This window comes from Mytilus californianus, unplaced genomic scaffold (genome assembly GCF_021869535.1).
Source record: "Mytilus californianus isolate M0D057914Y unplaced genomic scaffold, xbMytCali1.0.p SCAF_6, whole genome shotgun sequence".
Classification (NCBI taxonomy): domain Eukaryota; kingdom Metazoa; phylum Mollusca; class Bivalvia; order Mytilida; family Mytilidae; genus Mytilus; species Mytilus californianus.
The window spans coordinates 90,606,270-90,622,883 of NW_026262712.1; the positions used below are offsets into that span (position 1 = coordinate 90,606,270).

At 33.4% G+C, this 16,614-nt stretch overlaps 1 protein-coding gene across 6 annotated transcripts in view; it reads left to right on the forward strand.

Moving 5' to 3' along the window:
* LOC127705416 (MAP kinase-activating death domain protein-like) overlaps positions 1-16,614 on the forward strand; it is a 98,147-nt gene that overhangs the window by 47,207 nt on the left and 34,326 nt on the right. For 5 of the 6 annotated variants that reach the window (XM_052209721.1, XM_052209722.1, XM_052209724.1 and 2 more), the window contains exons 7-13: positions 2,884-2,961; positions 4,809-4,979; positions 5,372-5,530; positions 9,985-10,204; positions 12,150-12,260; positions 12,705-12,934; positions 14,675-14,733. In XM_052209721.1, the coding sequence (XP_052065681.1) occupies positions 2,884-2,961; positions 4,809-4,979; positions 5,372-5,530; positions 9,985-10,204; positions 12,150-12,260; positions 12,705-12,934; positions 14,675-14,733 (1,028 nt within the window). The remainder of the gene's footprint in view (positions 1-2,883; positions 2,962-4,808; positions 4,980-5,371; positions 5,531-9,984; positions 10,205-12,149; positions 12,261-12,704; positions 12,935-14,674; positions 14,734-16,614) is intronic. The other variant, XM_052209723.1, reaches the window with a different exon arrangement.

Below are 16,614 nucleotides of genomic sequence, written 5' to 3' on the forward strand. Positions count from 1 at the left end.
GAAAGAGGTACTCCTTTAATAGTGGGATTATATTTATTAATACAACAAAACAATTCTTTTAATGGCATTTTTTATGTTCAAATATGGCTACTTAATGAAACTAAGTAAATGATTAATTTTTTTAAGACATGCCATTATAGTTATAGGTACCAGTCTTGTATTACAACTCTAGTTTCCGGTGCATGTCAAAACATGGAGGTAAATAAAATAGTCCATTTTTTCTGAATTTTTTTCTGGACTCAATTTTTTCTGTTTGATTAAAAAGTTTATGCTGAATTGAAACATATATATAGATTTAAAAAAATCTTGCATCTTTTTGAGGATATCAATCCAAGAAAGTGGAAGGATATCATGTTTACTGGAAGTGGTGCGGCCTAGTAAAAACAACAAACAGAAAGTAGAAAAAAATTGTTTTGACTTCAGGGTTACGTAACTTTTTATTCTTCGTGGCATGACCCACTTTTTTTTCGATTAAATCACAATTTCACATTAGTACATACATGATATGAACATGAAATTTTTTTTCTATGTAGCATTTTTTATTTTTTTATTTTCAAAGATCAGCTGTTTTGCATGTAAGCCTATGGAGCAGTCAATTACAAGACTGCAACCTGCATTATCTCTATATAACTTGATGAAGGTACAAAACTCCTTGTCCTTGACAATTTTGAGGTCTTTTGTCTCAGTCAACAAACACAGCATCCCTGTGTTTGTATTAAGGTTTGAATAGATTGAAGGTGGCCATTCTGTATAAAACCAGTGATATTTCTAAATCCATTTGAAATGTTTTTCTTTGTTATCATTAATCTGGAACCTTGAGAAAGAACAAAAATTGTCAGTGACAAAAAGAACTGCTAAAATTATGTAAAATACCCCGGTAAACTTTCCGTGACACAGCTTGAACCTTGATTTAAATCAGAAATGAATCTATAGTATGATCTACGATAGCATTGCTTTTGTACACACTAGGTTTGTGTTTTGTTGAAAAGTCAATGACATGGTTTTTTTTATCTTAAATATGTTGTTTAAACTTCTCTTATGAATAAATCAATTGAGAATTTGTAATTCATTGGCATTTAGATACAAGTTTTAATCAAAGAGGAAATCCATAAAATTGGTTTTCAAGAAAAAATGGAGCTAAACACTAAATTGAATGAGTATAAATAAAGGGTGTTGATTGTAATGCATTCAAACTGTAGAATGGCAAAAAATGAAGAAGAGCAAGTGTAAGGTAAAAAAATTGAAATGATATATATGTCTTAGTGTCTTGCCTGTGAGGAATGTCACAGAATGCCACACATAAGGATGCTAAATCCTGTAGCAATAGGCAGCTTAAACTACTTTTACAAAGCTTTATATATCATAGGGGAGGAGATAAGGATACTTCATATACTATACTAAACATACAGATGCCCTGTATTCTGAAATTAGTCTGGCATATTTCTGTTGTCCTTGACCTCATTTTCATGGTTCAGCAACTGCCTTTAAAAAACTATATATTTTTAACTGTATAGTTTTTTTTATCATTTGATTTTCACTCTTAAAATGAGTAATAGAATAATTGTATTTGGTTTATAAATTAAAAATCATAACAATATAAAAAAATAGGTCAACTAAATTTGGTGTAAGGGTACTTAACTGTCTTGTAGAGTTTATCTGTCCTTGACCTCATTTTCATGGATCATTGATCATGTTAGATTTATTAGTCCCCTACAGGCGAAGTTGAAGGGGTCTGTAGGTTTGCACTCCGTCTGTCTGGTCTGGCAAATCAGTTTTCCACACTTTTTTATGCCCCCGCCGTAGCGGAGGGGGCATTAAGTTTTACCCTTGTCCGTCTGTATGTTCGTACGTCCCAAAGTTGGTTTCTGTTCTCTAACTTTAGTTTGCCTCAACCAAATGTTATGAAACTTATACACAATGCTTATTACCACTAAATACAGATCAAGTTTGAATTTTGGTGGCGTCACTTTTTCCATTCTAGAGTTATGCCCCTTTACAAATGGAAAAATTGCTAAATTTTTCGTTTCCGTTCTCTAAATTAAGTTTGCCTCAACCAAATGTTATGAATCTTATACACAATGCTTATTACCACAATATACAGATCAAGTTTGAATTTTTTCTTCATGCTTGCAGATATTGATTTGATATTTGGTGTATTGTTTTATTATGACAAGTTACAGATCAAGTTTGAATTTTGTTCCTTTCTGATGATTTTGTGCAGAATTATGGTCCTTGAACATAGAAAATTCACTCAAATAATCATTTTTTTACACTTTTTTTCGTCATGCTTGAAGATATTGATTTTATAATTGGTATATAGATCTATCATGACAAGTTACAGATCAAATTCGAATTTTGTTCCAGTCTGATGATTTTGTGCAGAGTTATGGTCCTTGGACTTAGAAAATTCACTCTAATAATCAGTTTTCCGCACTTTTTTTTTTCATCATGCTTGAAGATATTGATTTGATAATTGGATATAGTTTTATCGTGACAAGTTACAGATCAAGTTCTAATTTTGTTCCGGTGTGATGATTTTGTGCAGAGTTATGGTCCTTGGACTTAGAAAATTCACTTAAATAATCAGTTTTCAACACTTTTTTTTCTCATGCTTGAAGATATTGACTTGATATTTGTTATACAGTTTAGTTATAGATCAAGTTAGCATTTTGTTTCAACACAATGAATTTTTAACCAGTAGGAGACTCTGTATGCCATGCAATACTCTCAGAATGCTTGTTTGATGTATGTTGTAAAACCTGTATTTTAAAAACTTTCAATATATAATCCAATCGTGATCAGTAAAGCAGGCAAGACATGCACTCTTGTGTATTTTATTTGTTACAAAACAGTTCTGAATGTTTCATTTATTTTCTTTTTCAGATGACAATTGGAAAAAATGAAGACCTACCTCCCTTACCTGAACCAGAAGGAACACAACTAAAAAATCATCTTAAACAGGTAACATCTCCCATAATACATTTAAAATACTCAATTAATGTCATTATTCTGAATATGGAAAAGTAAAATGAAAACATGGCGAGGTCTTATAGTTCATGGACAGCAGAAAAATTAGATTTTGATTTAATTTCAGATCATTTTATTGGAATTCTCATGAACAAAGCAAAAATGTATCTAAATACATGTAATGATAAGATTTATTTCAAACATCATGTCTCAAATTCAATCTCTCAAATAGCGACTAATTCCTCAGTCAAACTTCTGTGATACTGGTGTCAGACTACTTGGAAATAAATATTGCTTGTTTCTGACTGTCAAATCATTTGTGTCCTTCTACAATAATTCAATATCTTGGCAAGTTCAATGCCTCATTGTTAAAGGAGGACAATCACCTTTAATTCAGACATTGTTAGAAATAATGATTTTTTATAGTAGTAAACTTACAAAAAGTTGACCATACAATTTTGATTTCCTAAGGGCTATTCACATGATATTGCCATTTTTTTACAATGATGCATCGTTAGGATACCATTAATCAGTCATTCATTTCCTCTTGTGCACCATTTACTTGCTGCAAAAACTTACTTTTTCCTTAGATTGATTCATAACTATCCATATTTCTGTTGGTGATACTATTGTAAAGGCAGATAGTCAAAAACTCCAATCCTTTTAATGTTAAATTTTGAGAGGGTAACTTCTTGAAATAAATATGCATGTATTTATTTTAACAGTTAAAATATAGTGTAAGTATTATAGACATTTATAAACAGATTCATCCATCTGCATTAAATATATTCTATCTAATCCTGCCATTGGCTTTCTTTAGATGGCTATATACACTTAGAACATAACCTGTGCACATGCGGTACTATTATTGGTCTACTGACAACATTAAATATTTCTCATTTACACATCAGTACAAATGTACATATAACTCATTTACATAAATTATAGAAAAACTAACTTTTATTAATGTTTGACTCTAACATGTCTAATGCAGAACATTAACATGATTTACATTCTTCTTATACATAGTATCCAGTGTGTTTACATTTCTATAATAGAATTTTTATTCAATTTTTGTTTGTTTATTCCTACCATAAAATAGTGAGTTTAAGTATGGTTAAAATTTTTAATATAGTTTGTTTTGTTGTAAATAACATACAAGAACCATTTACATTTAAATTAGTTTCTTTTACAACTTGTGAGACAGACTTGTTCAAGTATTGAATAATTTTTGTGTCAAACAAACCTGTACAAGTGTTTACTTATTTCCATGCAACTTGTTAGTCAAACTTGTACAAATGTTAAACGTATTTCCTTACAACTTGTCAGATAAACTTAAAGTGTTAACTAATTTTCTTGCCACCTATCAATTTTATCATGTTTATATAAATTTACCTAGATCCATTCAAATATTTGTTAGGTATTGCAATTAACATTGCACTGACAGTTGAAACAGCTTGCTTCAGGTACCTTTACTTTCCCTATATAAATGAAATATAATTAACCTCTTCCAAGAAAATTGATTGTATGATTTTGGTTGTAAAATAAAATTTTGAAAGTAATGCATGGACAAGAGGAAGTAGAATGGAGCAAAGTGGACATGGGCAAAAGAAATATGAAGGAAAAAAGAAACGTACATATAGGAAAAGAAAAACTCATGACCATTTGTCTATTTATTTACCAGCATGTTCATAGGAAATAGAGCCAGAATACAAAAAAATGTAGTTTAGATATCATTAGTTTATCATGCAGCAGTACTGCTTATTTATCTGTTAGTCATGAAAAAAATCTCCGTTTGTTATTAATCCTAAACATGTACTGATTTCATGCTTTCACTATAGGCTTTGGCCAGTATGAGTATGACACCTCAACCAATCAAAAATCTTGATACAGTTGCACATAATCCTGAAACATGGAAAAGACGAGAGAGTTTTTCTTCACAGACCGGCTTCAATCCACTTATCTATGGTAATGATGTAGATTCAGTTGATGTGGCCACAAGGGTAGCCATGGTAAGTTAGTTTTGAATGCATGTTACATGAAAAGCATTAAATATGGTTTGGGGGTATCTCCTTTATTCATATTTATATTCAGAAAATATAATTTGAAAAGATGAGATAATTATCATGAGTATGGTTATTTAAGTCAAAAACAGAATGTACTGTATGAAAATAACAAATGATTGGATAAAAGATGCACCCCAGTATTTGTATAATTAAAAAAAAATATTATTGTTTTCAATCTATTGAGATGTTTTAAGTACATCTTTCCATAAAGCTCTTGTAGGACGATCATACTCACCTTAAAAAACATGTATAATGGACATAAACAAAATCAGAATCTTTTTGAAATAAAGCATTTACTTTTACAATCAGTTATGTCTTATATATTTCATCCATTCCAGATAAGATTCTTCAACTCAGCAAATGTTTTGGGTAATTTTTCTGAACATACAAGAACATTACGACTTTATCCTCGGCCAGTGGTAGCATTCCAGATGTACAGCTTTCTTAAATCTCGTCCAGCAAGAAGCCATTTTATTGCCAGAATGGCAAGAACACAGGTATGATTAACTCTCAATAGTGTTGATGGTCTGATGTTTCATTGCCAATGTTATATTAATATTTATATTTAAAGGGATAAAGAGTTGATTAGATGCTGTAAACCAACTTTATTTAAGCACATTCCGGTTATTTTCCTACTAATAGACTCGAAAAGAGATGAAAACAAATCAGGAGGTTTACAGTATGTCTTTATTAAGTCTCCCAAACGAAGTTTGGGAAGACTTATTGTTTTTGCTCAGTTCTTATTATTATTATTATTCTTCTTCTTCTTCTTCTTCCGCCGCTTTTAAATTTGAACTTGTCCGCACCCGTTCTCCAAAACCGCTTGTCGGATTAACTTAGGGTTTCACAATATGTTAGACTAACATGTCTAGTGGTGCAATCAGGGTTTTGTTTTTGCAATGGGGTTTATAAAGGGGTACTTTGAGGGGCAAAAAGAAAAGAGGGTTTTACTATAGAACCCTATGGGATTTTATTTTTTAAAATTTTCAAATGATTATAAATTGAAAACCGTTCGTGATAGACACAAACTTTTTAATTGAAAATGTTCTAAATGATAAAGCCCATCAAATGAAATACAGGGTTAGTCCCCAGGGGTCACCCCCACCCCCTGCCATTTAAGAAAGTTCTAATACCTTGTAAGTGGTCAAGATCCCCACCCCTAAACCATATATATTCTGGTTTGTCATGCTAAGATGGTTTGAATGATATACAGGGTTAGTCCCCAGGGGTCATCCCCACCCCCTGTCATTTGAGAAAGTTCTAATATCTTGTAAATGGTCGAGATCCCCACCCCTAAACCATATATATTCTGGTTTGTCATGATAAAGCACATCAAATGTAATACAGGGTTAGTCCCCAGGGGTCACCCCCACCCCCTGCCATTTAAGAAAGTTCTAATATCTTCTAAGTTGTCAAGATCCCCACCCCTAAACCATATATATTCTGGTTTGTCATGCTAAGATTGTTTGAATGATATACAGGGTTAGTCCCCAGGGGTCATCCCGACCCCCTGCCATTTGAGAAAGTTCTTATATCTTGTAAATTGTCGAGATCCCCACCCCTAAACCATATATATTCTGGTTTGTCATGATACAGCACATCAAATGAAATACAGGGTTAGTCCCCAGGGGTTACCCCCACCCCCTGCCATTTAAGAAAGTTCTAATATCTTGTAAATGGTCAAGATCCCCACCCCTAAACCATATATATTCTGGTTTGTCATGATAAAGCACATCAAATGTTATACAGGGTTAGTCCCCAGCGGTCACCCCCACCCCTTGCCATTTGAGAAAGTTCTAATATCTTGTAAATGGTCGAGATCCCCACCCCTAAACCATATATATTCTGGTTTGTCATGATAAAGCACATCAAATGAAATACAGGGTTAGTCTCCAGGGGTCACCCCCACCCCCTGCCATTTAAGAAAGTTCTAATATCTTCTAAGTGGTCAAGATCCCCACCCCTAAACCATATATATTCTGGTTTGTCATGCTGAGATGGTTTGAATGATATACAGGGTAAGTCCCCAGGGGTCATCCCGACCCCCTGCCATTTGAGAAAGTTCTTATATCTTGTAAATGGTCGAGATCCCCACCCCTAAACCATATATATTCTGGTTTGTCATGATAAAGCACATCAAATGTTATACAGGGTTAGTCCCCAGCGGTCACCCCCACCCCTTGCCATTTGAGAAAGTTCTAATATCTTGTAAATGGTCGAGATCCCCACCCCTAAACCATATATATTCTGGTTTGTCATGATAAAGCACATCAAATGAAATACAGGGTTAGTCTCCAGGGGTAACCCCCACCTCCTGCCATTTAAGAAAGTTCTAATATCTTCTAAGTGGTCAAGATCCCCACCCCTAAACCATATATATTCTGGTTTGTCATGCGAAGATGGTTTGAATGATAGACAGGGTTAGTCCCCAGGGGTCATCCCGACCCCCTGCCATTTGAGAAAGTTCTAATATCTTGTAAATGGTTGAGATCCCCACCCCTAAACCATATATATTCCTATTTGTCATGTCTCGAACATTTGAATGACGTATACGGTCAGTCCCCAGGGGTTCCCCCCACCCCCAATGTTCTAATATCTTGTAAATGGTTGAGATCCCCACCCCTAAACCATATATATTCCTGTTCATCATGTAATGAACATTTGAATGACGTATAGGGCCAGTCCCCAGGGGTTCCTCCCCACCCCCAATATTCTAGTATCTTGTAAATGGTTGAGATCCCCACCCCTAAACCATATATATTCTGGTTTGTCATGCCAAGATGATTTGAATGATATACAAGGTTAGTCCCCAGGCATCACTAATGCATATAACTTTACTGGACCAAACCAATTTTTACTGGACGTTGCCCAATGTCAGGCGACCCTGGGAATTACGAATTATGGGAGCTTCGTTTGGGAGACTTCGTAACAGCATCCTGTTACAATCATTTCTTGTTCATAAAAATATTTTCTGTCGATTTCCATTCTTAAGTACCCGGTAGATGTATGGAATGTCTTGATTATTTATTTAAAGACTTCATCATTTAAGCCATCTGCTATTGTACCACCAATCATTGGAAACATTGACCAATTGGTTGCTAGAGGATTGATTTGCAACTCTGGAGATTAATTCTGTGTTTTTGTGCTTTTAAAAATAAATGAATTTATTTTTTACTTGTTTGTTGCTATTTTGTGGCCTTCAAATGGCATGTGCAATTTTCAAAAGGGAATTTTTACCTGGTCAGTTACCAAGATTCTATATTTGATAAAAATATTGACATTCTAATATTAATTATCTAAAAGGGACCTCAGGTGTATCTTTATTAATTTAAGTATATTTGCCAATATGTGGAATGATTAAATCCTACTTATGTAATTTTCAATTTAAACCTCTTATTGATATCATATTAATGGCCAGCAGTTGCTGATGATTGAATACCTTCTAGATGTTACATACAGATATAAAATATTGCATCAAACAAAATATACCCATGCGTATTGGGTTTGTAGGATTTAATTACAATCACTCCTATTGTATTAGTAATTTGTCTCCATGTGTTGGTCTCTAGAGAATATTTGAAAATTACTTTTCACCTTGTAGTAATTTGCTTGCTAAAGTTTGAAGTCAAGTTACGTTCAATTCTTTGATTGGTAGAAACTCAAATACTTAGGTCATATGTACTGCTATTGTTTTTATAAATAACTTGTTTTGAGAAATGCTGCCTACCCTTGTAGCTGTTCACTTAATCTTGTCATAGTTCCCAAATATGTTATATGGGCTGTTCCATTTAAACATGCATGGCACTGAGAGAGGTCACTTTCAAAGTGGAGTAACTACCTATGGAGGTAAATTTAGAATTTTCGCTTACATTTTCACTGTACTTGACAGTGTTCCAGCTTGATAGTTTTCACAGAGTGGTCCGCCCTCCCTTTCCCAACTAATGTCCTGTGCCCTTTTAAAGACACTCTTCCCGTTCTTGATAAATTTAGAATATACAGTCATTATAATCATTCCAAGTTGACTTGAATTTAAATATGGTGAACCAACACCTGAAGTAGTAATCCTGCGGTTGGGTAATACCACATTAAATTTTTCACCATGTGGTAATTGATGGGTGTTGTTGTCTTTATTGTCGTTCATTCCAAGTTTATAAAATGAATTCCAAATATCGATTTAAATGTTTTTACAGGGATAATGATTATGCAGTGAAATTGTCGTTACAATTTCATTTATGCTGTGATTCCTGGCTTTAAAAAAGAGGAACCCAACTTTTGTTGAACAGGAATGTCCCCTGAAAATAACTGAAGTGAATTTGTGAACTAGATTTCCTGATCCTTGTTCTAATCTTTATATTTAAGCATCACATCAGTCAAATCATGCAATAACTGCCTACATTTGTAGCATGCCTTCACAGATCCTGGTTCTTGAAGGACTTACGCATATGTATAGCTAGTAATATACGTCCTTGGTCCCTTACTGGCACCCAAAATAAGGTTGATTTTCATCTCACGCAAAAGTGACTAAAGCCCTCAAAATCCTAGCTGAAACCCTGCTGTTTACATAATAAAAGACAATGTTTGACATGCCCTTTTTGAATTATCAATCAGCGTGCCAAAGTGCCCTTTTCATGATTGGCTCCCTGTCCTTTTGAAATCCTAGCTGGAACACTGCTTGACACCCACCCATAGTTTAGATTTCATAGTGCCTTCCCTGTGTCCCATGTATGTTTTACTGGAACAGCGTTTAATCTGAATTGTAAAGTAAAATAAGGAATACAGACAAAAAACACATTGAATTAAATTAAATTTAATATATATATGCATACCAGTAATGTAATTGTAAAAATCATTATTTATTGAGACTTCTATATAACTAATGCAATGTGGGTCTTCAAATGAGAAGTTATTTTGAGAACTTCAAACTAAAATATATATTTTCACTCTTTTACAGGCTACAGAGTATTTTGCTGAATGGTCACTATGTCCAAAGAATGTAGTATTCCTACGTGTACAGACATCAGTGTTCGACCCACTGTTGATTGGCGACAAACCTAAGTGGTATGCCCATCAGTTGCAGGCTATTGAGTTTAAGGTGTATGATGAATCGTCAACTCTAGGGTCTGCTCTGTCAACAACAACTGGGGAAACATTGAGTGATGAATATCCAACAGGTATTGTTAATACATTTTCATCTGTGTGAGAAGAATTATACATTTTTTTTCTTTCTGGCATATAAAGATTTGAAGGCTTTTCTATGTAAAATGTTCATGAGGAGTTGTAGCTATATTTGATAAATAGGATATCACCTTTTTATACGCCCGTTTACGGGACGTATTATGGTATACCTCTGTCCGTCTGTCCGTCCGTCCGTCCGTCTGTCCGTCCGTCCGTCCGTCCGTCTGTCCGTCCGTCCGTCTGTCCGTCTGTCCGTCCGTCGTCAACATGTCGGACATTAACTCAAAAACGCTTTTACTAATTTGCATAAAACTTTGGTGAATTGTTTATAAATATTGACGTGAACTCCCTTTCGTTTTTTATAAATTTTAGATTTTATGTTTCCGAGTTATGGGGTTTTATTCATTAAAAAAAGGGGGATTTTCCAGTTTTTGGACAATAACTCAAGAATGCTTCCACCAACTTGCAAGAAATTGTGGTGAATTGTTTATATCTATTGACATGTGCTCCCTTTTGATTTTTATAAATTTTAGATTTTACGTTTCTGAGTTACAGGGTTTTATTAAAAAAAAAAGGGGGGATTTTCCAGTTTTCGGACAAAAACTCAAAAATGCTTTCAGCAGTTCTGATGAAACTTTGGTGAATTGTTTATATCTATTGATGTAAGCTCCCTTTAGAATTTTATTAATTTTACATTTTACATTTCTGAGTTGTGGGGTTTTATTCATTAAAAAAGTGGGGATTTTCCAGTTTTGGGACAATAACTCAAAAATGCTGTCAGCAATTCTCATGAAACTTTGGTGAATTGTTTATATCTATTCATGTAAGCTCCCTTTTGATTTTCATAAATTTCTAATATGATATTGAGAACTAATTGAACTTTATTTGTTTATAGTCTGACAACAGATTTACTAAGTTTTGCGCAACAGCACAGTGTATTGCACAACAGCAAGAAATCTTTAATTGAATATAAATTCAATTCATATAACCAATTTCAAGTTCTTTGACTACATTTATTCAGAAACCTGTAATATGTCAAATATTTAATCACAATCCAAATTCAGACCTGTATCAAGCTTGAATATTGTGTCCATTTTTGCCCCAACTGTTCAGGGTTGGACCTCTGCGGGCGTATCCAGCTGCGCTCAGCGAAGCAGTTTATTATAAAATGCTGTAAAGTATATACTAGTGAATCATCATTGGGAACCCACTTATATCAGATTTTAAAAAATAGTTCTAACTGCATATACATATATATTATTTTTCGGAAATAAACTTCCTCATAAATCAAATAAAAAGATTTGTGTTTATGATTATTTCTTTTATCTTGTATCATATCATTTAGGATGATTTAAGAGGTACCTAAACAAAGTAATCATTAAATAGATTTCAAATTATTTGCTAACCTTTGTATAGATATCGAGAATTCAAAGCAAACTACACTATTAAAAAACTTGGAAGCATCTGATAAACAATTTTTTTGTGGATACCAGTTTATTTAGATTGAGGAAAAACTGTAGTTTTGTGGATATTTGATTTCATGATTTTGCCAAAGTTTTATACAATCCTATAGAAAATTTCTACTTCATTGAACATTTAAATTCACGGTTTATCTGTTCCATTGAACATTTAAATTCACGGTTTATCTGTACCATTAAACGTTTAAATTCACGGTTTATCTGTACCATGGAACATTTAAATTCACGGTTTATCTGTACCATTAAACGTTTAAATTCACGGTTTATCTGTACCATGGAACATTTAAATTCACGGTTTATCTGTACCATTAAACGTTTAAATTCACGGTTTATCTGTACCATTAAACATTTAAATACACGGTTTATCTGTACCATTGAAATCCATGAAAATTGGTATCCGACTAATAATAAAGAATCCACAAGTAAGTCTATGAGAATGATGAAATCATTGAATATTTTACAGATGAAAGTGGTAGTGACAGTGATGGAGCAGATAGTACCAGCTCATCCTATTCTTCTCTCAGCGATTTTGTTACAGATATGGTCAACAGTGAGATTGATGGTGATACACCAGGTGAATAGAAAACAAATAATTTGATACACTTTTCTGCTTGGTTCCTATCAGAACCTACCTTACCTGGGTATTTTGCTTATTCCATCTACCATTGGGGTTCAAATTAAAGTCCTCACCAAATGAAACAGGTTGAAATGTTGGAGAATATGAAATAAGTAGATGTGGTATGATTGCCAAGGAGAAAACTCAGAGTCCAAATGACGTGGAATTAAGCACCTGTAGGTCACTGTTCTCTGACGAATTGATTGATATTCATATTATGTACCATAATAAGAAATGTATATTTAATAGAGCTGAGTAAATTATTGCACAATAGTACCGAATACAAAGATATACATGTACATCCAAGAGACAAATTCTCTGATCTTTTTGTTTTTTCTAAAAAAAAAAAAAAAGTTAATTTAGTTTGTTCAAGAGGCTTTTTGCAAAATTTTGACATTTCAGCTTTAGTTCTAGAAAAGCAAGTTCTGTCAGTGGATGAATCCAAGATCTACACACCACCAAACAAACTTCAGCTTCCAGAAACACCTATAACTACCAGTGATTCAGCTAATTCTCTACCAGAAAGTGATGTCAGTAGTTCTGAATCAGAATCTAGGTCAGGGAGTCCAACATTTGCTCAGGATATTCCTGATCAAAGCTCAGCGAAAAGTACACCTAATAAGGTAGACAAGGTATGTATGTTTATCAATTTTGAAGAACCATTTTATATTCTCACCTGCGAAGAATGTTGCAGAAAGTAAGACAAATGCTAATCAGGCTAATACTAAGTAACTTTTTTTTTGTGAAGCTGTAGAAGACCTTGATAATTCATATTTGGTATATCATAAACTGTATACAGTCAAACCTGCCTACGCGGTCGCCTCCTTTCAGTTGACACCTGCCTATAACGGTCACTTCAGGACCCTCCCAAAAGTTTTCCCTATATTAACTCTTTTCAGCAGTCAGCTGTCTTACATGGTTACTTTTTAGCTCACCTGGCCCGAAGGGCCAAGTGAGCTTTTCTCATCACTTGGCGTCCGTCGTCGTCGTCGTCGTCGTTAGCTTTTAACAAAAATCTTCTCCTCTGAAACCACAGGGCCAAATTTAACCAAACTTGGCCACAATCATCATTCGGGTATCTAGTTTAAAAAATGTGTCCGATGACCCCACCAACCAACCAAGATGGCCGCCATGGCTAAAAATAGAAAATAAGGGGAAAATGTAGATTTTGGCTTATATCTCTGAAACCAAAGCATTTAGAGTAAATCTGACATAGTGTAAAACTGATTATCAGGTCAAGATCTATCTGCTCTAAAAATTTTCAGACAAATCTGACAACCTTTTGTTGGGTTGCTGCCCCTGAATTGGTAATTTTAAGGAAATTTTGCAGTTTTTGGTTATTATCTTGAATATTATTATAGATAGAGATAAACTGTAAACAGCAATAATGTTCAGCAAAGTAAGATCTACAAATAAGTTGTCATGACCAAAATTGTCAGTTGACCCCTTTAGAAGTTATTGCCCTTAATAGCCAATTTTTAACAATTTTTTGTAAATTTTTGTAATCTTTTACACAAATCTTCTTCTCTGAAACTACTGAGACAAATTTAACCATACTTGGCCATAATCATTATTAGGGTATCTAGTTTAAAAAATTTGTCCGATGACCCCGCCTTTGAACCATCATGGCCGACGGTTAAAAATAGAACATAGGGGTAAAATGCAGTTTTTGGATTATATCTCTGAAACTAAAGCATTTAGAGCAAATCTGACAGGTGGCAAAAATGTTCATCAGATTTAGATTTATCTGCCCTGAAATTTTCAGACGAATCCGACAACTCGTTGTTGGGTTGCTGCCCCTGAGTTAGTAATTTTTTACAAAAATTTTGCAGTTTTTTGTTATTATCTTAGATATCATTTTAATATCTAATATCTAATACTATTAATTATGATTTTAACCTTATTTTACATGATTTCCAAAGCATCAGTAAATACAGGTGAGCGACACAGGCTCTTGAGAGCCTCTAGTTATACTTCCCATGAGTGACTGCTTAATACAGGTTTGACAGTAGTTTTTTTATCACATAAGTTTTTTCAGTTATTATGAGTTAAAGGACAGCTCTTATATAAAGGTATAAAGAATCATTGCAAGGTATACAAGTCCGTCAGACAATGTTCACCTGACCTTGACATAATTCTTTGGTTTGGTTATTAACTAATCATTTACTAATGCACTGTGTATATATACATTTTAGGTATCAGCCATCCTTATAATTAAAAATATAAACCTTGGAAAATGTTGACTCTCATTATGTTATCAAATTTAAGTTTTTGTGTTAAGTCCTATTCCCAGATACTGAACCTGATTAATGTTTACACTAAGAGTTAATTTGTTTTTATAGAACTTGATTTGAATTTCATTTTTGTTTCAGAAATCAGAATTCATATTTGATTCAGGAAATGTCTCAGCGACTAGCAGATCTTTAAACAGGTAATGTATATGTAAATATAGATTCTACCACTGTGATACAATAATTTTTCCCTTGAGACATATTTTAAATTGCATAGCTTTTTCAATGATCTGTTCAAAGATTATGTTCTTTCTTGAGACATCATATAGCATGTATGCCTATTTAATGCCCCCTCCGCCAGTCGAAGGGAGCATTAAGGGTTACCCTTGTCCCTTTGTACGTCCAGAAATTGGTTTCTGTTCTCTAACTTTAGTTTGCATCAATCAGATGTTTTGAAACTTATACACAATGCTTATTACCACCAGACTCAGATCAAGTTCGAATTTGGGTGGTTTCAATACCGTTCTGGAGTTATGTCCCTTTATAAATGGAAACATTGCTGAATTTACAGTTTCAGCTCTCTAACTTTACTTTGCCACAACCATTCTTAGGAAACTTATAAACAATGCTTATTACCACCAAACACAGATCAAGTTCAGATTTAGGAGGTGTCACTTTTATCGTTCTCCAGTTAATATGTTGCTTTATAAATGGAAAAATTGTTTTGTGCAATCTATCACTTTGACTGTTTTTGAGTTTTGCCTCTTTTTAACTGGAAAATTTTCTTTTGTCCACACTATACTGACCAAACCTTTCATTTCCACACTCAAAAGAATTAGTACATTGACTCTTTGCATATTTACAAGTATGGGCATCTGTGTTCCATAGACACATTCATCTTTTATAAGTAAGTCAAATAGGGAAATCAGGATAGCAAAAAAATTTGACACCATCATTTAATTTTGACCAAATGAAGAACTGCTGAAATCAAGTGAACCACACATAGATTGAAAAAAAAAAATCTACTTTTTAAGTAAAGTATAAATCAGTTCAGAATTCGAGAAATATATAAACATGTATTAGCAATGTGTTTTCAACTGACCGGGCGGAGCTTACGTTTAAATTTGCATAAGGGCAGTCTATTCGAAGATGTGTGTGATAAGGATGATTGCCATTATAATTATTATTACTGATTTCTATCAGTGTCACCAAACATATATACAAAAGAACTGAGTGTACAATATGGGAGGAATAAAATAGTTTAAGATTTATAGCATTTATATGTGCTAAAGGAGAGTATTTTAAAGTACCAGTTATTGCATTATTCTATTTGAAACCTTTCTGATTGTGAGATTTACTTTAAATGTGATTTATAAAAATTATTTATAAAAAGTAAAATATTTTAACCCTATTTTCCCTTCCTTAAATATGATCATTTATTTTTGCAACTTATCCCTGTTGTTGTAAAATTGATGCGAGTCTTTTCATTTATGGGGAATTTGCACAATATTAATCACTTAAACTAGTTTGATCGGGTTCTCTTTAACTGACATGATAAACGAAATAAAGTGGAACTTAGGTGTATTCTTGAAACTTACTTTAAAGGGATATTTATCACTCAATTTACATAGTTTCATGTTCGTGTTGAAAATTCCGCCAATCTACATCTTGAACTCTTGCGCTAGAGTTATAGTTCTTTGGAAACATTAATCTCTTGACTTTTTATTATTAGAATGTATGTGCTCATTGTAAAGTAGTATATAATTATTTCTGAATTGCATGATAAGGTAATATTCTATGATGAAACTTAAAGACCTTATTATTGTTTTACTTTGTTTTCACGGCTATTAATTCCGCGAAACAATTTGCATAGCGGGAAACGGGGCGTGATTTACGTTGTCAATCAACAGAGGAAAAACAAAACGGTAAGCAAAGTTTAGATTGCCCAGAGCTCGGACGTGAAACTTTGAGCTCCTCACCTTTTTAGAATTTGGGTTAAATATATATTGGATAAAGAATTAATATAAGGTTAATATTTTTAGTAAATAATTATTGCCTATATTCTTATATATTTTTAAGTC